This window comes from Uranotaenia lowii, chromosome 1 (genome assembly GCF_029784155.1).
Source record: "Uranotaenia lowii strain MFRU-FL chromosome 1, ASM2978415v1, whole genome shotgun sequence".
Taxonomy (NCBI): domain Eukaryota; kingdom Metazoa; phylum Arthropoda; class Insecta; order Diptera; family Culicidae; genus Uranotaenia; species Uranotaenia lowii.
This window is the reverse complement of record NC_073691.1, coordinates 41,107,127-41,132,836: the sequence shown is the minus strand read 5'-3', so window position 1 is coordinate 41,132,836 and position 25,710 is coordinate 41,107,127. Positions and strand designations below refer to the sequence as shown.

Genomic DNA, 25,710 nt, shown 5'->3' with positions numbered 1-25,710 from the left:
TTATGTCGTGGCGACAAGCAAAAAATCCGAACTGAAGAGATGTTTATAAAAAGGAGTCTTGTAAAATGCACATGAGATTGATTGAGGTTAATTTTTTGATAATTTAAGTAAAAAACCGTAGTATTGAGTTAAAATTAAGTACACGGAAAGAAGAAATATATGAAAAAATACTAGGACATTTTTACAAAAGCTAAACGATTGACAACTAAACATTTATTGTTGATCAGCAAATAAAAATTGGAAAATGAACGACAAGTTAAACATGGTAAATAAAATGAACAGACCCTGCTAGTTTTTATAATCAAATTCATACAGATAATTCAATAAAACTAAGTAAACAATTATTTAACAAGAATTCGACGTTGCGATGTTATCAATAAAATATTGATGCTTAAGATTGTTGTTCAATTTCAGCACCAATCCACTCCTCAAGTCTGAACGTTCCCAACAAATTGACATATGGAAATTTATATCTCAGATCATGTGCTTTGTCCTCATGATGTTTGAGGTCAGTTGTTAAATCTTCAATAGTACTAATGCATATATTCAATGACCAATGAAACCGAATCGATTGCCATCCCCCATGCATGGGATTTTCCCACAGAGCTCCGCACAATTCATATGTTATGCTAGGAATTAATCCGTTTTTATTGGTTCCAGTCGCTAGCCGTATGCCAGAATGCCATCATCATTATCATCATAGTCGTTGCAATCGGTAACATAAACAGCAATTTTGTCGAACTGAACTCCACAAACATCGTCGGATACAAATGTGAATTGGCCCCTTCACTTTTCCGTTCCCATTCATCGTTTCATCCATTCAGCCATTCATCCATTTGCGGATTAATACCGCTTTTTCCGGGGAATCCCATCAACAGTTGAATTGAAGCCCTGCCTCAGGGAGGGCGAGATGATGGAAAGCTGTTTTCATACAGCGAGGGACATATGTTTGATTGGTGCGAAAGAGACGGGGGGAAAATCAGAGGAGACGTCATCGATTTGGATGCCCCCTTTGAGCGCAGCAGTTTATCAATGATCAATTGATGGCAATTGTACGTGGACCCCAAGCTGTAAGGTATTGCCAGAGCGATTCGAAAATGAATGGCATTGATTATTTACGGAATGGCTGTGATGATGGCAATATTTTTTAAAGCTTTGATAATGTCACACAGGAATTTATTGAACCCATTTCAATTGTAGGCGCAGCATTCCGGAGCGAAATGATACAAAACTAGCTAATCAAAGCGGCATGAATAATTCAAAGTTAGCATCAACAAACTACTAGTAGAAACAATGTTATTATATTCAACTGGGATCATTCTCCAACGACAATTGTTAGTTTACCCCCATAACATCCGACTAACTTTTCTCTACTTGTTCCACCCTCTCCTTTCCGCAGATTTGAAACTAATCCGGACGCTGCAGCTGCAGGAAATCCTGGTACCGGAAGTGGTTGACGTTCGGGATCAGCCGACCCTGTCCTGCAGCTACGATATGGGCAGCCACAAGCTGAACTCGGTCAAATGGTACAAGGACGAGAAGGAGTTTTTCCGGTAAGTAGTGACCTACAATCTAGTTTTTTCTATACGTTTCGTCTTTGTTTTTATTCTACGGTGATCTTAATAATCTTCCTGATTGAAAAAAATGTATAGTATTTTACTATTTCTACAACTTTCATAAAATTTTCGTAAAATTTCCGTAATCTTAGTTCGTTGTTATGTTTTGATCACCGCACTTTTCTATGGTTTTCATCGATTCAGGGCCGGATTAGGCCATGGGGGGCCCGGGAAATATTTTCTGGGGTGGTCCCTATGAATCGTTTTTTTTTTTTCATATGACATTCCAAAGGTGTTGAAAGTATTTTCTGCTTTCTTCAATAAAAAAAATTCAATACGAAATTGCGGGAGTATTAATCAATAAACTTTTAAAAAAGAAATATCTATTTACTTTGATAAGAGCTGTTAAATGCAAAATTTTAAGCAATTTATATCAAAATTCTCATCCTAATTAAGTTCTCTGTTTTGGAATTACATACTAAAATATTAAAATGTTTTTCATTTCATCATAGATCGCTGCTTCACCGGAAGCAGCATAAATATTACCCTCATGACATTTGGGAAGTAACACTAAGATTTCAGACTTAGAATATGAAATTAAAAAACTAAAGCAAAAAAAAAGTAGAACCAAATTCCTTAGAGCTACAGACGTAAGAGTCCAAAAGTAAGATTCAGAAACTAAAATCAAATTTTATTTGGAACCACAATTAAGAATCTCAAATTAAAATCAAGATTCAAGAAACAAGTTACAAATGAAATTAATCAACAAAATTGGGAATCAAAGTAACAATAAGAGCCAAATGGCTCTTGATTTTGAAATTTCAATTAAAACGGAAATCCTAATAGACAAAAATTTAAATTATTCTCACAAAATTTTTCGATTTATCAAGATATATCAACGCACACCGGGCCAGCTAATTTATCTATTTATCAATATAAAAAATAATTATTATTTGGCAATCAAGGTCGCATTTAATCTCCATTCTGAATTGATGTTTTGATATTTAATTTTTGTCATATTTGATAAAAAAAATCGACATTAGTTTCTGTTCCTCAAATTTAATCTTATGACAAACAATCTATTTATAATTTAAATTTTTTTTCCGCTTTAAATTTTAAAATTTTCAACACATTACACTAAAGGGGTTTCAGTTGTGTTTTAAAGATATGCAATTGAAATAAACAATTGGATTGTGAATTAGAAACTTTTCAATTCCTGCTTAAACTGTGACTGTGACTTTGATTTCGTATTTTAATTTAATTTGTAATTTGATTTTATGATGTAACTTTTCAACTATTATATCTGTATCTCCTTGTAATTTTTGATTAATTTTTTTTTTGTTTTAATTTTTTATTCTTTGTCTGAAATCTTAATGGTATTTCCCAATTTTCATCAGGGAAATATTTGTTTTGCTTTCAATGAAGCAGATACCAGGCGACCAATGATAAAATGAAGCATTAAAAATATTATCTTAGAATTTTTCTCAAACATTGAACTTAAGTTAGTAAAAGAGAAGTTTAGTTGGTAAATGTTCGGTTTACTGGTTTTGTCTGGACTTGCCTGGATAATTGAAACAAAATTAAGGAAAAGTCCGATCCTATTCGGTGTCCTAAATTTTGTTTAAAAAAGCTCAAACTTTGCTCGGATTTATTCAATTTATTAGCAAAATCTAACAATAAACTCTTTGAGTTTTTATTTTCATTTCAATTTTAACGTCCAAAAAAGATTGTTAAGCAAGTTTTATCTGAATAATCATGAACGGTTTTTGGAAGCCCGGAATACGATTTCAAATATTCTTATATGTTTTGATGGAAAAAAAAATCGTTAACGTGTTTTCTTGATCTTTGTAGAATAATTCCGTGGTTTGGTCCAATTTAGCCCGGATTTTGAGTTGAAAAATTTTGAATTTGAATGGTCGGATTTTACCAGGTTTTCAGAAAAAAATCCTGGTACTTAATAATTTGATTAACAGTTGCGCAATTTTTGCACGTGATACGCAGCTCACTAGATTTGAACTGCGCACTCACGACTGCGAAATTTGAGCGAACTCGTACATTTGTGCGGCCTTTCAAATCAATGCAAAATCTGTCGGAGTCCTACACGCTAACCACTTTTCAGTCAAGTTTTGTACGAAAAACTGCGACTGCAAAAGATTGCACGAGGTCCAATTTTCAATGTACGAGATACTATTACGATTTTCTTCTCGTGCTAGAGTATATAGTTACACCAAAATTTTGTCAATTTACAAATTTGCTCTACGGTGTCGTACCGTCAACTGGGGCAACATTCAACACTTTTCAACTTCAAAGGCTTCTAAAAAATCACGTCCATAGATAATCATACCTTTTATGCATCAAAAGTTTTAAGGTATGTGGGACATCAAACTGACGTAGTCAGAAAAATATTGGTTTCTTCATTAATTATTAGTTTTTAAAAACATGCGATATTCACTAGATTTAGAAAATAGGGGTCCCTTGCATCAAACTTTTATTTTAATCTTATCTTATGAATCTTATGAAAATGTATGTAATTTCTGGTTCTGTTGAAACAAATGTTTACATTTGTTTTCGACGTAAGGATATTGCATACATTTTGGGGGAAAAATACTACAAATATTTACAAGGTGTCTCTTTGATTTGCATTTTGTTGCATTTTTCCCCTGACAGGTAACTGAATTAAAAAAATATTTATTAAAAAAAATGGTTATTGTTCGAAAAATATTGTTGCACCAACAGTTTTGGAATAGGATGATTAAACCAGTTTGTAGGTGATATCATCATTTTTTCGTAATCAAAATGGCGAGCGTGAACGTTCAGTCGTGCGTCAAGTGCAAGAAAAATATTAATTCTAGAAATGGAAAACCACTACAGTGCGATGGAAAGTGCAAACAATGGTTCCACAACGCATGTGCATCTGTCTCCGATGCTGATTATCTGGAAATAATCACAGTTCCGGATAAATGTTGGCTTTGTGCTCCATGCAAAGAAAGCCGAAACAAAAGCAGAAGGAGTACGCTGAACATGGTGGAATGTTCTTTGTCTTCACCGATATCAACCTGCAAGTCTGCTGTAGTATCATCCAATCTGGAGGCCACAATCGATCGTATCGAGTCAAAGCTAGACCGGCTGATAAGCTGGCAGCAGGAAGTCGTTGCGGAAGTAAGAGGAATCCAAAATACCCTTGAAGAGCTACGTACAACAACAGAAACCCTTATGGATGAACAACAGCAGCTTCGTGACAGCAACGCGTTGTTGCAAAAACAATTGGAAAAAAATGAAATTGAAATTGATAGGCTGAAACAGTACAAATTTCGAAAATCCTTTGAAATATCGAATGCTCCAGCCCAGGAAGGGGAAAACTTGCTTGACATAGCAACCAAAATATGTCAGGCAATGGACGTCCCATTGGAAGTTGATGAGGTACAGGAAATCTTGAGGGCACCTAGTAATCTGTCTTTCAAGTCTAAAATTCCCCCCTCAATACAGCTTAGATTGAAGTGCAAAGAAAAAAGAGACGAGATTTTAGTTAGAAGAAGAGAAAAGAAAAATTTAACCACTGCGATATTGAACATGGCAACCGAAAATTCGCAAAATACTAACATCTACATCAACGAGGTGTTAACTAAGCGCAATCGGTACTTGTTCAAGCTAGCAAGAGATCTGAAACACAAAGGCAAAATAAAATTTGCTTGGTTTAAAGAAGGCAGACTTCTAGTTAGGAAAATAGAGAAGGGCAAAGTACACGAAATATCATCCGCAATAGCACTAAATGAATTCGCTCAATGATCCTAACTTCCATCTGCCATTTACACCAAGTACCAGATCAATCTCTTCAATAGCTAATTTAAAGTTTAAAAACAACAAAAGTTTGAAGGCATTCTACTTCAACGCTAGAAGCCTTAACGAAAAACTTACCGAGCTTGAGTTCCTTGTGGATGAAACAAAATCTAAAATTGACATTCTGCTTATCTCCGAAACATGGACAAAAAAAGGTATGGAAACCGACTCAACACTACACAACTACAACTGCTATTTTTCCTCAAGGTCAAACCGCAGAGGCGGTGGTTCTGCGATTTTTGTCCATAAAGATTTCTCCAGCACCCTTCTATATTCGGCATGTGATGAGCACAACAGCATTGTCGCAGTGGAAATCAATGATCCCGGAAAAACAACACTCGTCAGCATATATCGTCCACCAGAAACTTTATCACTTGGAATAGATAGTTTCCTACAGCTGTTGGAAACTTTGTTCACGAAATGTCACTCTAAAACCGTTATTATGGTTGGCGATTTCAATTTTGACCTGCGCACATCAAACACCAACGTAGACAGATACAAGAATGCTGTACACTCCAATGGATTCTATTTCTGCAACCAACAACCTACCCGATACGAAGCCTGTTTAGACCACGTCCTCTCGAATAGAACTGACCTTGTTTTCACCATTCAGCAGCTGCAATACAATCTGTTTTACCACGATGCACTTTTTATCGAGGTTGACCAAATTATTACTCGACCAAGAGTGACCGGTGAGTTCTATACGAGAGTCAACGAAGTTCATCTGCGAGAATACCTCTCCAACAACCCAATCGACACAAGTTCCTACCTGGATGCTGAGTCCATCTACAACTGTTTTCTCTCGCAGCTCAAAGTTGGCGTGGAGCGTTCCTCTAAAAAAGTTAAATTCACCCGAAGCAAAACCAGGAACTCAAAACCGTGGATCGATAGTGAGATGATCGATTGCATTCGCTGCAAAAACTACTGGTACTCCAAACGTCGTCGTAACCCTACCGACGATTTTCTCCGGGACATGTATGTGTCTTGGTCAAACCGGGTCACCAAAATGAAAAGAACAAAAAAGAAAGCTTATTTTGCTGGTAAATTCTCACAAGCCGGGAATGATCTCACCAAAACGTGGAACGTGATAAAGGAGATACTAGGAACAAAAAATAAGCTAACTCAACAGTTGACTTCAGCTCTTAGTACATATTCCGACAAACAACAACTACTGGATGGTATCAATACCTTTTTTGTTTCTGCTTGTGAGGATTTAGCGAACAGCATACCGTATACAGCTGTTCCACCCATCGATCTGCAAACAAACTGTATTTTTGCTCTCCGACCAGTTACTATCGACGAGCTACGAAAGACGTTGTACGCAATGAAAAACTCCAATTCATCAGGATACGACGGAATCCCATCACGTATGTTAAAGTCATGTTCTTCTCAACTACTTAGCGGCATGGTTCATGTTGTTAACAGCTCAATTGTACAAAACTGTGTCCCCAACTCTATGAAAATATCTAAAGTAGAAGCTATACCTAAACAACCAAGAGTGAAACAGTTTGCTGATTATGGACCAATTAACATTCCCAGTGTCATTGACAAAGTTCTACAAAAAATGGTTAATAATCAATTCACAAATTACCTAGAAAACAGAAAACTAATTTCATCTCGTCAATACGGTTTTAGACGCAGTTCAAACACGGAATCAGCACTCTTTGATGTCGTGTCAGAAATACAAACGCAATGCGACAATAGAAATAAAGTTGCGGCATTGTTTTTAGACCTCAGCAAAGCCTTTGATACTTGTGACAGGCGTATTTTGCTCAGAAAACTGAATGAACTGGGTGTGAATGGATCTTCTATGGAATGGTTCAAAAGTTTCTTAAACCATAGAGCACAGTTTGTTCAAGAAGGTGAATTGAAAAGCGAGCAGAGAGAAATCCATTATGGCATGGTTCAAGGAAGCACCCTAGGACCAACCCTTTTCAATTGTTATGTTAACAGTATTCAGAATCTCTTCTTGCGTGGAACCCTCTACATGTTTGCAGACGATATTGTTCTCGTTTATGCTGGCGCATTCCTCGATCAACTTGAACGCGGGATGAATGAAGACCTGCGAATCCTTCATAGATGGATGAACCAACATAAACTAACAGTGAATGTTTCTAAGACTAAATACATGTTATTTAACACAGTTAAAAATCGTCGATTGGAAATAGTTTACAACGAAAAGCAAGTAGAAAATGTCTCGAGCTACAAATATTTGGGAATTTGGTTAGACTCTGGACTAAGATGGAATGTGCATATACGACATTTATGTACGAAGCTGTCACAAATTGCCGGAATATTTCGTAAGATGTGTGATTCAGTTCCAGAGACCACAAAACACAGCTTATTCTTCTCGTTATTCCATTCCCATCTTTGCTATGGCATAGCGGTATGGGGTTCGGCCAACAGAACAGCCATGCGACCAGTTCAAATTCTTCAAAATAAGGCCATCAAAAATTTGTTTGGCTATAATCAACGAACGGGCACCGAGTACATTCATAGAAAGCACAATCTGCTTTCTGTAGAGAACGTGTATGCAGTCGCGGCTTGCGAGCATGTTCACCGAATTTCGAAAGGCACGATACACACGAACACAACACTCAGCAGAGTATCACAAGTGCATCATCATAACACCAGGAGCAGGCACCTTTTAACCGTCAACAGAAGTTATTCGGAGTGAATGGATGTCGGATGAAACTTGGAGGATGGTCGATGATCGGAGAAAGGCGAAAGTCGGAATTGAGCAGGCATGTACCGGGTCAGCCAAAGCAGCCGCCCGCTTACGATATGCGGAGCTGGAAAAGGCAATTAAACGAGCTTGTAGACGAGACAAGAGAGCCTGGACAAACTCCCTAGCCGAAGAGGGAGAAAGAGCCGCCGCCAATGGAGATATCCGATTACTTTATGACATTTCTCGCCGCCTCAGTGGTGCAAGGACTAATGCAAGAATGCCGCTAAAAGACCGAGCAGGTCAGTTATTGACCGATCGAACAGATCAGCTCAAACGATGGACTGAGCACTTCGAACAACTCTTCCGAGTCACGAATAGCGATGGCCAACAGAATCTGCAGCTCGAAGCGCCAACAGTAAGTCGCATAAATGGCGTCAACTCGGAAGCGCCTTCGCTGGCTGAAATAGAAGCGGCAATCAAAAACATGAAATCCAACAAAGCACCTGGGATCGATTGCATCCCTGCTGAAATGCTGAAAGCCGACCCTGCCCTATCAGCACAAATGTTGCACCGTCTTTTCGCTGACATCTGGGATACTGCAACATTCCCGGCCGACTGGATGCAGGGTATCCTCGTAAAGGTCCCGAAGAAAGGAGACCTGACAGAGTGCGGTAACTGGCGAGGCATAACGTTGATCTGTACAACCCTCAAAGTACTCTGCAAAGTGATTCTGAACAGGATCCAGGAGAAAATAGACGCCACACTCCGACGGCAACAAGCTGGATTCCGATCTCGACGATCATGTGTGGACCACATCACAACGCTCCGAATCATACTGGAACAAATCAACGAATTCCAGGACTCTCTTCTGCTGGTGTTCGTTGATTTCGAAAAAGCATTTGACCGACTTAACCATGAAAACATCTGGGTGGCTCTAAGGCGACGAGGGGTCCCAGAGAAACTAGTCCATCTCATCGAAGCACAGTATGAGGCATTTTCGTGCAAGGTCTTGCACGACGGTGTCTTGTCCGAACCAATCCCGGTAACTGCTGGAGTGAGACAAGGATGTATCTTATCACCGCTACTTTTTCTAATCGTAATGGATGAGATTCTGATTGGATCGATTGACTGTGCACCGAACCGAGGATTGCCGTGGAATCCTTTAACAATGGAGCAACTGAACGACCTTGACCTGGCTGACGATATTGTTTTGCTCGCCCAAACACAACCAGATATGCAGAGCAAACTCGACGACCTCACCGAAAGTTCCAAGGCAGCAGGTCTCAAAGTCAATGTCGGAAAGACCAAGTCGATGGAGATCAACACAGGAGATCCCTCCTGTTTCCTGGTAGCTGGGCAACAAGTTGAGAAAGTGGAGTGCTTCCAGTATCTTGGTAGCCAGATAACGCCTGATGGTGGTACCAGAAAAGACATCGAAACACGGATCAGAAAGGCCCGATTTGCGTTTGCGAGTCTCCGAAACATCTGGCGGTCACGCCAGATCTCTCTACGAACAAAAATCCGAATCTTCAACTCAAACGTCAAATCCGTATTGCTGTACGGGTGCGAAACTTGGTGCACATATGCGGTAACGACGCGAAAACTGCAAGTATTTGTAAACCGCTGCCTGCGGAATATCATCCGCGCTTGGTGGCCTGGCAACTGGATCTCGAATGAGGAACTACATCGCCGGTGTCATCAAAAGGCGCTAGAAATCGAGATTCGGGAACGTAAGTGGAGATGGATTGGGCACACGCTGCGAAGAGATGAAAACGAGATTTGCAGAGAGGCGCTAGATTGGAATCCAGAAGGTCATCGAAGAAGAGGCAGACCCAGAAATTCGTGGCGGCGAAGTCTAGCCGCTGAAATCCGAACTGTCGACGAGAATCTTGACTGGGACCAGGTGAAGACGCTGGCTCCGAATCGTCAACAGTGGAGGTCTTTTACCACGGCCCTATGCACCGGAGGATCGGCGCGGGATCATTAAGTAAGTAAGTAAGTAAGAAGTTATTCGACAGTCTACGGTTTGAATTCGGTTCTGGTACGAGCCTCAACGATGAACAACACGTTACCACCCACCATGAAGGACTTAAGTGATTAACAGTTTAAACAAAAGATAAAGCTACTCAAGCTCAATGAACTATAAATCTTAAAAATTTTCCTTGTCTTGTCAAAAAATAATTCATTTTCCTCCATAAAAATCAAATAGATTAGTTTTTTTGCATCTCATTATGAAAATTATGAAATTGTTACATTGAAATGTAAAACTAGTTAGTCTTTAAGAGCCAGCAAGGCTCATAGATAATCAATAAATCAAAATCAAATCAAATCAAATTAAATCAATCCGTCATACTGGGTAAAGTTTTTGCGGCATCGAAAAAAATTAAAATTTGTGCCTTTATTAATGGATTTTTTAAATTTTGAATGAAAAAAAAAACTTTAAAATTCTACCTTACCCGATCAGGAGAGCATATCAAAATAATAACTCAAACGTATCTCACCAAGATATTTACATCTGATTCAGTTATAATTAACTACTGTAAATTTTCGATTTTAAGTTTCTCCAATTTGAATTATATCTAATTCTGATTGACAGACTTGAAAGGGGTTGAGCTCATTTTCAATGATAATGATTTTTTTTTCGGATTGTCCTAAAATAAAATGATTATATCTTATTTTAATATACGTACTATTTTTTTTATGAAACACGAACATCGAAGTCAACGGCCCAAACCGTGCATTAATGAGTTTCGCTCAAAAGATCCATAAAATTGAATCCATTTTTTGGGAAACCAAAAATGGAGCATGGTTTTAGCAAATATTGTGGATTATTGACATTTCACTAGAAATTTTTCTCGAAGCATTCATATCTTGATAAGTTATAATTTTGATGGGTTTTGTTCTGCCCGATATCAAACTATGCTATCTGAACGAGATATAATCTTGAAAAGAGCATATTTAAAATTGATATAATTTAGCTATGATCGCATAGATTTGTTGATATAATTTGAGACATTTTAACATCCTACGAGTACTGAATAATAATAAATTTAGATAGGAAAAATTTAGTATCAAAATATTTCATCTTGAAATAATTTAGTTTTTTCCTCCTGATCGGGTAAGCACACTAGCAGATAAGGATTTACGGGTTTGGGTCCAACCCCTAGTTCAATCACTTTTCACTCACACTCTTGCACCAGAGCAATTTTTCAATGCCGTAAACAGTATAAACACAATCATGGTGTGAGTGAACTGACGTTCGATATTCACTTATTGCTTTTTCTAAAAGCTTTGAACCGGAAAGTCATGCATGCTTACATGTATGCATGCAGTAACAAGACTTCCTTAGTTCGAGATTTGGCCAAAAATTAGGTTGTCCTCTCAGCATCGTCCGTTCTGCTTAGGTAAGATTGAGTCTAAAAACATGTAAGAAGCAGAAGAAGCCAATGCAAAGTAAAAAAAAAACTAGCTGCTTCCGTCAAATCAAGGGCTTGTTAATTCTATGTTCAACTGCTGAGTGGAAAATCGGAGTGCGTTATTATCGACGACGAAACTGAGCAGTCTCCGATAATCAATTCGATCACTGGTAATGAAAAATTTCATTCACCTTGTGTTAGGAATCTGAAATACAGTGACAGTCACTATTTTCTGGATTCAATCTGATAAAGTTTTTCTTCAAAATTGTTTACTGTTTAAATCGTTTTCGTCTCTGCTCAGAATTTGATGTTTTGGGGTGACATTGATCAGTCCCTGTTCTGACGGTTTTAACAAATTTCCTTTATCATAAAGGATTCATAACACCTTCATAATATTTAAAAGTGCTATTTAAAAGTTTTAACCTTGATTTTGAACGTTTTATTTTAAAAATATTTATAATCGAAAAAATAACTATTATGCTGCATACATTTAGGCGCAAAAATTATAATTATTGCTAAATAGTTTGGGCTTCAAAATACAAATGAAAATATACCTCCACACATTTCCCTAGGCACTCCAACTATTTCCATTTTCATTTTTTCTTCAAAGTTAACGATTTGATAGGGTTCCTATCCATTTGTCCAATACGGGCTTACTCTCCTTATTTTTTAAATGTCAAAAATTTATCATTAAATGACTATAAAAATAGCACTATAACTGTTCATATACAAAGAAAAAAAGATGTTTTTTCTCATAAAACAACCCGTTTGCTTCTAAATGCTTTTTGGTATCATCAGGAGAGCTGTTTTTTGCGAGCCTTGGACAAAATAGATATTTTAGGATTTTGAAATTAGATTTTTACTGGCTGATGCTCAATTAATAGGCTTTCATACGTAGAAAACAGTTTAAAAAATTCAAACTATAGGCTGAGTTATTGATGATTATGTGGAAAAGTTTATTGTTGGTCAAATTTACCCTGGTGATCAAACTTTTCCCGTTTTACGGTACTCAAAATGTAGGGTTTTTATTGCATTTTAAAGTAATTTACTTACTATTTAATAATCCCGCGCCGATGTATGCATAGGAGGTGGTAAAAGACCTTTACTAGTCCTTTGTGAGATCTAATGTACGGAAAAAAACGTTTTTCAGGCACTCCTCCTTGTACATTTTGGAGTCCATGGTCTTGTTTTTCACAAAAACCGGGGTTTTTCGTCCGCAGCTGCATAAACCTTGCCAGATCAAACACATTCTTGCAAACTTATCAGCAAATACGAATTTGAACTTGGCGGGGACATGACCCCGACCAGTGGCTTTGTGAAATTTTTGAAACTGTAACGATGGTATGAACCTGCGGGTTTTTGACGTAGGTGTCCAAAATAAATTTTCGTCTCGCGGCTTCCATCACTTGTAACTTTTTTTGAACAAAACGAATCGTAATGAAATTTTCAGCACTGATAGACGAAGCATTTCTTAACAAAGTCCTGTCAAAATATTCCAGATCAAACATTTAGGAGCGCTATGGTATAATAAACAGTGCGTCCAGATTTAAGAATATCCATGCCTTAGTTTCAATTAAGACCATTAACAGTGTAACTAATTTCATGTATCTTTTCAATTCCCCCCGCAGGTACTCCCCAATGATGGAGCAGAACGTGATGGTATTCCCGGTCGAGGGTGTGACGGTGCTCCCCAAATCGGCGGCCCACTTCTGCAACCGCTTCATGTGCAGCATCCAGCTGCACAAACTGAACATCAAATCCAGCGGCTCGTATCGGTGCGAGATTTCCGGCGATGCGCCCGAATTCAAGCTGGCCCACGGACAGTTGAACATGAGCGTTGCAGGTGAGTTTCCCCGCAGTTTGAATGATTGGTCGGCACCTTGAATGGGTGTGGGTGGGAGGGTATCGGAAATTCCCCGATGTGAAACTCGCTCCGGACATGTTCCGCAGTATTGCGGTTTTCCGTTACGCCACACACACAAGGGAGCAACCGGATGGGCTTTTAGCCGGAACTGGCTAGGATTGGGTTTCTGGTCGTCCCAGGCCAGCCATCCGTTGACGGGTTATTTCCATTCAAGACGCTGACAGTTCTAATTAGTGCCTTTGTCGGTTGCTGACAGGCGGCTGGCCGAGTTCGATGGAAATTCTCGGTTAACTAAAGGGGTTTTTGCAATTGGAGGAAACTGATGTTGCTCGTTTTGCGTTTGTGGTGAGCGCAATTTGACAGTTCCGGGTTATGGCGAAAGCCTAGTTTCAATAACTGGAACCTACATGATTGGAGCCCGTTGACTGGTTCTATCATACCATTCGCCGCGCAAATCAAACCGAGTGATTGTTTTCGTGACATGTTTGTTTTTGTGGAACAAACGCATGACGTTTTGGGTTTCAGGCGTTGAAAACCCTCAAGCGTAATAGCGTGATTGGCTCTGGTAGACACTTGTCAAAATTAATTATTTTTCAGAATTTTTCCATTTCAAATTTTCATAAAGCTGAATAAAATTTTTTATTTTATTAAAACATTGGATGCCATAAGCTATATAAAATTATACAAATATTTCAAGCCAAGTTTAACAACTTGTTTTAAGGTTTCTTTTTTTAAAGTTATAAGAAAATTTTAACGTTTGTTCTAAATGAGTATATTTATAACCAGAAATTCCCTCGAAAAATATAATGGTTTTGAAAACTGAGCATGAGAAATAGGTACAAAAACCTCTGAAAATTGCGATTTAGAATCGCTATAAGTTATGTAAAAATGCGTTAGAAAAAGGGAACATAAACGCTTTTTCTTTCATTGAGGGAAATTTTGATTATTAACGGACCTTCGATTTTACCAAATTATCTCAAAATAAAACTTTCAAAAGCTGTATGGGTCAATATGAACCGAAGTGAAAATTCAATGCATCTCAATCATAATTACAATGTACTGAAGAACTGAAATTTTTGAAAAGATTATCAAATAAACAAGAAAAAACTTAGGTTTGAGTTTAAAAATCAATTTACTGAGATATCAGACACAGCAAAACAAACCCCAAAATTGGGTGTCTTTTTGAAAGTAAGATTTATTTTCTACTGGATATTTCGGATAAAATTCCGATATAAAGGTTAAAACTTCATCTCCCACACATAACAAAGTACTCAAAATTTTTGTTTCTCCTAAAACTAACGATAATTTTAAGGTGATTCCACGAATTAACTCAAAAATGATGAAAATGCAAATGGGACTTGCTATGAGCGGCAGTATACATCGTTGGATAGATGTTCGTATTTTTCATAATTAAAAAAAATTACCAAACTGTCAAAAACTATAACCCATTTAAAAATAAACTTGTTTCTGGAAACTTTTTTCATTTGGAACCAAGAGTAGATAACCGAGTGAAACAAATATTCTAAATTTTTAAATATTGTCAAACTGGAAAAAATAAGGTAAAATTAAAATCGTTAAAATCGGACAAGACTTGCAGACACAGGAACGACTATGAACTACAGGTAAAATTTTCCTAAAGCTGATATTTTGGGAAAAGCTTTGGAAGTATTAGACGTTGGACACAATAAAATAATCATCCCAAAAACTCCGGATTACCCAGCATTCTTCAGCTTCGTATATTTAAAGCATTATTTTGGAAGTATCTTATTGGTTCAGATCGGACATTATTCTCAAAATTTGCTAAATCAAAATGAAAATTCGATTCGTATTATCAATACTTTTTTATGTTTGTATTTAAATCTAATTTTTTAGGAATAATGCAGCAATATTAACATCCAAAATTTTTTTTGGAACGGAAATGTTTCCGAATGTTTTCTTCTTGATTTCATTTAGAAATTCTACTAGGTTTTTCCGCATTTTAGGTTGTACGATTTGAATTGTTTGTTCATTGCCAGGCCTCCAGATAATGTCTTTCAGATTGGCCCTAACCAGATACTTGCCGGAATAGTTACGATGATCAATCTTTACTCAGCCCAGATGGGCTGAAATTAAAAATCAATATTGTACTTGTTAGAATCGAATTTCAAAAAGAAAATTGAAATTTAATTGAATCTCGCGAAATGCTCAAAGATATGCAAAGAACTCTGATAGAAACCAAATAAAATAATAAAATCTATTCATGATGCGTTCAAAGCAAAACTGGAAATTTTTATTGCTTTTCAGTAAAAAGAAGTTTTTTTTGCTACAGCGGAGGTGGAAGTACCTACATATAATATAACTCAATTTCCGTAAGCAAGAAATTTAAAGAACTTACAAAAAAAAATATTTTTTTTTTACAAATGGTTTTATTAGGCCATTAGCTTTTAATGTTTCTATGTGCCGGGAGTATTTTTTAAAACTAATATTTTTTCTGAAATCAGTTTTTTTTAAATCAAATAAACAAAAAAATATTTCTTTATTTTTCCAATTTTGAAAATATTTTTGTAGCAAGCAAGTTGAATTACCAAATTAAATCTTTTTAATATGAAGTATCTTGTTAACCTATACAAAACATTTGAATTTTTTTTTCAAAATAAAAACTGTTCCACAATTGTTCCGTTTTTAAGACCGTGTTTGTAAACTATTGGATTTATTGGAATTTCAATAAAGTTGTTGATTTCTCATTTCAACCCTTTTTAAAAGCATTTTCAAAATATTAAAAAAGTCAATTGCTATGCACTATAGTTTAGAATAGAGTTTCTGTATTTTAAGGTAAGCGACATCTAAAATCCAAAGTTCCAATCGATACAAATGGACTGTCATAATTGATTCCAATCAATCATAGCTTCCATAGGTTTTTGGATAGTATTGGAAAGTTTTGTGTTGTTGTAGTTCGAGCGACTATAAGGGTAAATTTCTCTCACTTCTTGGTGTTCTGATATCTTAGTTACAAAACAGTTTGGACTTAAACCAAATTTAAGATATTCTTACCGTGTAACACAATCCGCTGAGAATAAAACAAGATATTTGTGGTGATTTTTTAAGCGTTCACTTTAGAGCTTGAACATTAGGCCAAAGAACAGTGCTAAGGATTTTTTCATCATAGCCTTGTGTGATTTGGCCAGATATTCAATTTTAAAAGAGATATGATCAGGCTTCTTATATAATATAAATAGGTTCTCTAGATTTGAACCGATTTTATGTGCACATCATTGCTTCTAGCACGGATAATCGAGTCGATAGCATTTTTAATTACAATCCATCAGTATTAAATTTATTGATGTGGACTTAGATTTTTTTAAATTTTTTTGAAGAAATTTTTGAGAAAATAAAACTTATATTCTTCTTAAAAACCATTCTTGATTTATATTTAATTTAAATTTTTTCAAAAATATAAGCTCTGATTATCATGAACATATTTATGTTTAATAGAATACTACAAAATTTGAACGTTGTTAAAAATTAAATTGGAAGTTTTTTAATTGCAGGGATGATCGAATCTTAAATACGGATAATGAAGGTTGCCAGGATTTTTCCAGCACATATCCGGGAAATTTTTGTTTCAAGACCTAGCAAAATCCAGGCATTTGACGACCAAAAATCCGAGCAAATTTCGTCAAAACGTAGAAATTACTCATCAGAAATGAAAAAAAAAAAAAAAAATCACTAAAATTTATCGACAGATTTTAAACCGTATCTAAGGCCTCTTAAAAACTTTCATGCTAATTTTTGCAAAACTTGCTAAAAAAATTTCGTGTTGGAGGCATAATTTAAAAAAAAAAAGTTTTTTTTGTTTGATTTGCGAATAAAGTGAGCCAATCCAGGCAAAATCCATGCATTTCACGAAGAAATCCCGGTTAAAACTGGGCAATCTGACAACCTTACGGATAAAATATCAAGGATACTCTAGCCAAATTATCAAATTTAATTATTTCTCAGAAGTAACTCACGATGATAAAACTTCATAAAGCAAAAAAACAAAAAATGTTGTCATACAGAATACCTTTACCTGAATAATACTGTTCAGGTAATTTTGCAAGTAATTAACTACAAATTGAATTTCATCTTAAAACAATCTATTCCCAGCATGTTTTCATCTGGAACAAATGAAAAAAAAACAAACTATTTTGTTAAGTATTAAAATTAAGTGGTTAAAATTTAGTTCATTGCTAGGAAAGTGTTGCTCTCACAAAATTTAGTTTTAGTTGAATTATGTTTTAAATTGTCAGATTTGTGTTAATTAAGAAAGAAGAAATAAAAAACTTTTAATTGTTTTCAGAATATTTTACATTTTTTAGTTTCGATTTTTTTTTTCGAGCTTTAAAATTATTTTAATTTTGTTGAAACGTTTAGAAGTGAACCAGCGATTTTTTTCGTTGCAGCCTTAAAATTATGCCTTGTTCTTTTTTGATAAAAAAAAAATCGAAAATCGAAATAAGTTTTTCTTTTATCTTTCGCTTCAACCACTTCCAATTACATTGGTTTAAGAAATACATTGATTGAACGATCTATCCTAAAGTTTCGTTCAAACAAGAGATTAAATTCTTTTAAATAAAAATTTTCATGGGGTTCAAATCTGGTGTTATTTTCTCGTTTTCACCCTAGGTAAAACTGACTAAAAAACAACTAAAAATTTTAAAAACAATTCTTTAATATTTCCCCAAAAAATTCTGATTTTTCATTTTTAAGCTAAGATAGGGAAGATAAGGGCATAATGGCCACCTTAAGGAAAACGCTTATTTAACCATAGCGAACAGCTATAATTTGTGAATAACATCAATTTTTCGTGTTCAGACACTCAAATAGTCAAAATTGCCTAATTTAACGAAACTTGAAAAAGTAGATGAATGTCATGAATAATCATGAATATTTGTTTAAGAAAATACTTAGTTTTGTAGAAAAAAAAGGAGTGCTTATTATGCCCTGGGTGCTCGTTATGCCCTTATCTCCCCTATATTAAGATTTATTCAAAAAATTAATAAGAACTCTAAATATTTTACTAAAAATTACTATAACTATGTTTTACTAAAAAAAAATTTAACTATGAATTTCAAAGAAATTTTTAAACAATCAATAAAATAAATTACTCGAATAAGCTGTAATTATAACTGACAATGCTGTAGAAAATAAACAAAAGCACGGTTATAAAATTCATAATGTTGTTTTGAGTTTTGGAGAGAAAGTTACAAATTATCACTCATCACTCAATTATTTTGTTTCTTTCTTAAAAATTCATTTGTGCTTAGGAAATATTTGGGTGCTGTTCTTGAGAAAAAAAGAATACTAACAGTTTTATTAAAAATTGATTGTATATAGCTTTGATAAGCGTTAGTAGGTCTTAGTTTCCATTTTTAAGAATGTCGTTTATTTAGATAATCGCCAGGTATCACAACGTGTTTAATAAATTTTATAAGCTTTGTCATAATTTTAATTTCAAAATGGCTTTCGAATTTAAAGCACAGTTTATCAATGCAGGACCAAAACTTTTTCTATAAATCTTTCGTTACATTCAACTCTGACCGGCAAGAAGGAAGTGAAAATAATATTTAACAAAGTATAATTGTATTTAATTTTTTTTAATTATTTGGCACGCTATATGGCCATTTTTGGAACTAGTAGGAAAATTGCATTCTGTCTTCTAATGAAATTATCTTAGAGAAAATATCTTTATAACCACGTTTTTTTTTTAATTTTTTTCAGTGCGGCCAGTTATTTGTACACCTATTTTGAAATTTTTTATTGATTTTTTTTAAATGTTTTTCGAAAGTCATTCCTTTTTGTTAAAATTTTTGATTCAAAATGTTTGAAGATTTAATTTAATTTTGAATGAATCTTAATATACCTCAGATTAAAAATAGAAAATGTGATGACTTTAGGAATGATTAGAAGAAAATTCTCAGCATTGGCTCGTGTATATCCATTGTTCTCAAATCCTCATTAAAAATTCAGCACCAACACGTAAAAAGGGTCTATGTTCATTTATGACGTTTCGAGAAAAACGCGTTTGAAAATTTTGCAACCTTTTTTAAATCGCTAATTAAATTTCACGAGGAATCTTGCAAGTCTATATGGTCAAAACGGTGCGTAGGATCATTCTTAATATGTTTTTATCGATACGACGGTGTTATCATGAAAACATAGCTTGCAATTGTTTATAGACCCTAGCTGGAGTATGAAATTCGTCTAAATGTTTTATACACCCTTTGCTTTGTACTGTATGTCTCATATGTGTGAGCGAGATGGAGATAAAATTTCCCCTATTTTTTGACAAAAGATTATGGTTCTCGCTATAGGAGTGAGTGAAAAGCTTTCTGCATTCTTCCCCTTTTAATGTTTTGCATATAGACCGTTTGCTTTGTTGTGGAGTAAAGGGTGTATAAAACAATCTGTGTGAGGATAATGTCATTTTATGGCTCTAGTATTTTTAGATCCTTTGCTCAAACTGCATTATAAATCTTACGAAAACTGAAAAACTAAAAACGGTTTTTGTGTTAAGTAGAGCTTATATTGGGCTGTTCGAATCCATTGAAAACGGGTTTTGTTTACTTTGCCTTTTATACCCTTTTCACATGTTGGTGCTGAATTGTTCTAGACTCTCCAATAAACTTTTTTTGAATAGTGTGTTGGATAGAGGAGAGTCAGAATTTTTAGAGATGTCGATTTTTTTTTGGTCCTATAAAAGACACCGTGAAAATTCCAGAATTTGAGGTTTAGCATCAGCTTAATTTTCGATTTTTTCGATTTCTTTGGTCTAGAGTGTTCATTCTCAAGAATTACTGATTGAAAACTCCTGTATATAAAAAAACGAAAATTTTCGAAGCCAGATAAATAGACACATATGCTGTTCATTATTTTCTACAACTCCTTCCTAAACTTTTTGGTTCCATGGCGAGATTTTCTTGTCTTTGGCCCCATTTTTTTACAATTTCGTTTATTTGAAACGGCTTTTATATGTCTTTGACCTTTAAAACCATAAATTGCACATCCATTTGAACCAGAAAACCAAAACTCCTCCTTTCCTGATATTTATACGTTTAGTGATAGCGAATCGTCTAAAATCATTAAAAAACGTTACACTATTAAAAAAACGGGCATCTACCTGAGGATTTACGAGGTTTATTGGCTAACCTGAAATCTATCAAAATAACTTCGATCATAAATTAGAAATATTTCTCAATTTTGCTTTTTTACAGCAAGAAGCAGTCAGTTTTGTTAGTCAATTTACTCATATACTTTGTTCTTTTATTCTTATTTTTTCAAGTACACTGATCACTTTACTGCACTTTATTTAAATATTGAGCTTCTAATTAAACCATCATTGCTTTATCTGTTTACAGCACGAATTCTGGAAGAAGTTACAATTTGTTTAGCAATGGAAACCTTTTTCCCTTTGAAAAGATTATGCCAAAAAAGAACGAATCAAAATCAATCATTTTAATGTTTGAATGTAGTACAAATTAAAAAAAAAATTGAATTGGGATAAAACATGTTAAAAAACCGTTAACATAAATGAGGTCCGTGTGAAGGACCTGTCCATGGAATGATTTTTTCGAAATTCAAATTTACTCAAAATAGTAACAATACCATAAATACACAAGCAATATAGAAATTGATTTCGAAACCATTTTGTTACTAATGATTCTCACACAAACTCAAAAAATAATGAATCGTACAAGTAAAACTAATCAAATTAATTAAAACAAATCACCAGAAAAAGAATGTTAACAAAAATAACGCATAAAGATTAAATGCACAGCAAAAGAATACATAATATTCATTGTAAGATAGAAAAAAAATTCTGAATCCTCAAATAAATGTATTAATCACGATTAGAAATGTGAGTTCTCGTTTAGGAGAAAAACCATTTTGAACTTAGGGGAGTCAATACAATAGTGAATAATTGAATAAAAATAATTATAATGAATTCCAAGTTTTGTTGTTACAATTGAATGCACAAAGACAATACAAATATAGTATACAATACGCTTTGAATTTACCTTTTGAGTTGCTGCTTCGAATCATTTTTGAATTTTCCAATGGTAAATCAAAAATCATGATCGATTAATAAAAACATGATTTAATTAAATGAAAATAAAAGAAACATTTATAAATTTTCAATGGAAGGTTTAAAATTTTAAACTTAAAGTTTTGAATATTTTGTCGCTTTAAATTGGAATATTGGGTCCGGCAAAGGACAGAATGTGGAAACTATGTTTTCTTATAAAAGTTTAATTTCAAAGAGTTCCAAGAAGATCATGTTCTCAGAAAACAAAAATTCAGAATCAAAAAAACAACGATAAACTTATGAAATATAATTCATAAAATTGAAATAGTTCGACTTTAAAATTAGGTTGATTTTTTTTTTAAATTAAACCAAAACATGGAAATGAAAAAGATATATGTTTTTTTTTAACATTCAGTAAGGCTTTTTTTAAATTTAATCGTTTAACCATTAAAAAAAACTTACTATATTAAGACAATTTAATTGAAAACTTAATGGATATGCATTTTGGTGCCTATGAATAGTTTGGTAGAAGCATCCTGAACTCGAATCTTTTGTCTAATCACCTTGCGTTTTGGTGATATGGAGCTTATTAGCTTCAAAATGTTTCAGTTTAAGGTGAAATAACAAACCTACGTTATAGAAAAATTTGATTTTGTATTTGTTTATGATACGTATTTAATACAATTAAGGACTAATATTTAAAATTGATGATGTATGATCTTAAAAAAGTTAAATTTTACAGTTTGTAAAACTTTGGAAAGATGGAACTAAAAAATTCTTAAAGTATATTTTGTCTTTAAATGTCGAAGTTTTTTTTTTATTATATTTAAAGTTTTTTTCAAAAGTTATTTGAAAAACAAAAGCTGATAAGAAATTTCCATATTTAGATCCATGGCAAAATTAGCTTTTAAATTCTTTGCACCACGAAGGATGTAAATTTCGGGGCCTTGTGTAATTAATAAAAAAGAAAAGTAATATAGTAGAGGATACTAGTTTTCAGTTTTTTTTTGATAATTCTGATGACCATTGTGAGCCATGATACATGGCTTCAAACTTGTTGTTTTATGAAATTAGTATTCGGTGAATTAATTTTGAAGTTAAAATGGTTGGTTTCAAATCCTGAATTTGTTTGGTCACACTTCTTGATAAAAATCCATTCTAAAGATAAGGTTGGGTGTTTGTATGTCAAGTTAAGATTTTCAATACTAAAGGTTGCCCTCGCCCTCGCACTTTCTTACGGCCTTGTGCATATGTATAGTTTTCGATTGTTTACGTAGAGGGTTAAAATATGCTTATTAATTTTTTTTTTCGGAAACCCGGTAATTCCCGGGAAAAAGTTGCTAAGATTTTCCGATTCCCGGGAACGCAAAAATGAACGCGAAATGAACATTATTCTTTGGTCTCCTCTCTGGTATTTTTGATGGTCATAAAATGGAACCTATGAGTCTGATTGAGCTGAAATTTTCCATAGGTCAGTTATTTAAATTCATTGATGGATTTTTTCTCATACATCCATTGCCACCATGCAAATAGTTGTATACTTCTCGTATCATTTCTCGTTTTGTAAAACATATAGTAATGTTTTCAGAATTTTTTTTTGGAAATATTTCGTAATTGTATTTTTTTTACCATGAACTTATTATCTGTTGTAATTCATTAGAACTTTTCAGAGTTTTTACTATCGATTTCTGTACGTAAAATTCCAGAACACGTCTTGTTCTGAGAAGCTAGTTATTTTTCCAAAGCAAGCACTGCCCTAGGACTAAAAACACAGACTTCATAAGAATAATAAAAAATCACAAACTCTCCAAAGCAAATTTCTCCGCGGCTGTAATAATAAATCTCAGATTGATGAAACGTCTTCCAAGCAGCCACGCCGTCATGACCAGTCGAAATTGCTTTCCCGCGACTGTCGCAATTTTTTTTGCGTCATTCACCAGGGAGCAGGGTGCTCTAGTGCCTAAAGGCGATTCTAGGGAATAGCGCGAAATCAAATCCCGGAATTGTCTCGGACGATGACGCCAACCAGCTCGATTGGCCAAAGATGGTGCCCAGATTTGAGGAAAGGGAAAGATTTGGGAGTTCCCTCCACTTTGGCACATCGCTCTCTGTGGTTGAAGTCCGGTGGTGGTTTGTGTGTTTCCGGAGCAACAATCTTTAATTAAATCAAATGGCAATCGCAGCCAAAAGGCAGACAGAAGACGAGGACGAGTCAGAGAGCAGTTCGGAGATAGCTGCCCCCAGGGCAATGGAAAAAGCCGGTAGGCCGCCACCATGTTCCTAACTTTCGTCCTAGTGCTCTTTACTTCGTCTATCAACTTCCTAGCTTTAAGATGTCCCCCCACAAACATTCAAACGTCCGTTTTGGGGCAAGCAACTGACCAGTTGAAGTGGACAGTCCTCGTCGATTCGTAAGACGCAAGTTGCCATCGTTTTGGTTTCACTCGACCGGATGTCTGCCAGCCCGGAACAGACTTTATGGAGAGTAGGTACTACGAATCTTTATTTAGCAATCCGGCGGAATGGCCATCGGACACAATTGGAAACTGTGTCTTCCGCTCGAACATTTCGGAGAAAGATGCTCCCGAAGAAAGTGCTCCTAGTTATTTCTGGACTCGCTAGCCGAAAGCTGGAGCTGCCATAATCTTTCTATTATTCAAATTCCGGGGAAACCGAAATCGATTAAATTCATCTCATTGCACTCTGGTTCTCCGTAAGATGTATTTTTTTCGGAGTGAAGGTTTAGTTTTCGTTTTCTCGGATGAAGAAATTTTGGGAAGCGCTCTGTTTTTATGTTTAAATTCCACTCAAGCCTGAGGCTGTCTAAATATTTTTTATTTCATTTTGCTTTTCCTAGAGACGAGTGCGTTAAATTTGCTTGGATGAGATAACAGCTTTTCTGCTCCTTTGATTGAAGAAAAAGAAGGACGTTGACGACGGGGTAGAATGATTTTGCACAAAAATGGAAAATTATGCTTTATTTCAATCCTCCCTTGGTGGTCCCGAAAAAGAGAAGGATTCTTGAATGAGTTTGCTGTTTTTGTGTTTCCTCCATATTGGGTGGTGAACTCTCTGATCCTCTGCTTAATGCCTGAAAAAATACTAAGTAGCTTGAGCATTCTTGTAGTTCATTAAATATGGATTATTTTTTGTGATTCTGTAGTCTGCCCTTTGTTTATTGAATTGAGATATTGTGAGGAACATATTGAGTTTGGTACCAAATAATTCTGCATGGGACTCAAAATAGCATATCAGAGTAACTTAAAATGGCAACTGTCAATAGCTGTTTTCGATCGCAAAACTCAAGGACCAAAAGCATTTAGATTTTGTGATGATTTTAAAAACTTCGTTCATAGATAGGGTTGGTTTTAAAAAGTATAACAAAGTAATTTCTTTTTATTTTTTTTTTAAGTTGTTAACTTTGAACTGACTTGTGTAACTAAGAATGGTAATGATAATTTTTTTGATTATAGTTCTTTATCTATTGAAGAGATTAATCACCGTATTTAATGTTTGTTACTTAATTTATCGGCCTTATCGAAGAAACGTGATGTCCTTTTTAGTAAGAACTTCTTAAGATTATGAAATTTAATAGACGGATAGAAAGTTGGAAAAAATGAAATATGGTGGTAATGAGCTGGTAAAAATTATTCGAAACATTACCATCGCATACCACATCTATACCGTAGTTTATTGAACATGAATTGAATAGTTAAATTATAAAAAGTTAAGCAAAGAGATAAAATTTATTATTTTTGGTGATATTCTTCAAATAAAGTTCAAATCAAATGATACACTTTTTATTGCAAAGTCAATATTTTGACAGAAAGCACCTCTTTCCCCCCCTCCCTTCAACCACTTTCTTTTTTTTCAAGACATACATTTCTTCTGCCCTAAGCGCACTATCTTTTATTTTTCTACCTTTTAATGATTTCATTTCTATCCAACCATTCGAATATAAACTTCATTACTTGCCGAAATGCCATTAATTTAATATCAGAAAGTATAAATTCAAGATTTCATCAATCATTAAATTGAAATCCATTTATTTATTTTTTTTTTGAGCCATTATTACACTCAAACATTTTTTATATCATAGTTTTTTGTAGTTTAAAATATTTTTTCAATCGATGGAAAATCATGAATTCAAAATCAATATTAAAACATTGCATCAAATCTGTGATGCCAGAATGAAGCGAATATATAATTTAGAAATAAAAAAATGAATTTAGATTTCAGTATCACAACTCAGTTTACGAATTCATAATCTGTTATTATTGAAAAATTTGTGATGAAACTCGTTAATGGCTAATATCATAAAATTC

The 25,710-nt window shown here is 34.6% G+C and overlaps 1 protein-coding gene across 1 annotated transcript in view; it reads left to right on the top strand.

Annotated features, from left to right (window-relative positions):
* LOC129759473 (uncharacterized) overlaps positions 1 to 25,710 on the top strand; it is an 85,152-nt gene that overhangs the window by 14,259 nt on the left and 45,183 nt on the right. The window contains exons 2-3 of the mRNA XM_055756948.1: positions 1,400 to 1,553; positions 13,106 to 13,320. Coding sequence (XP_055612923.1) covers positions 1,400 to 1,553; positions 13,106 to 13,320 — 369 coding nt within the window. The remainder of the gene's footprint in view (positions 1 to 1,399; positions 1,554 to 13,105; positions 13,321 to 25,710) is intronic.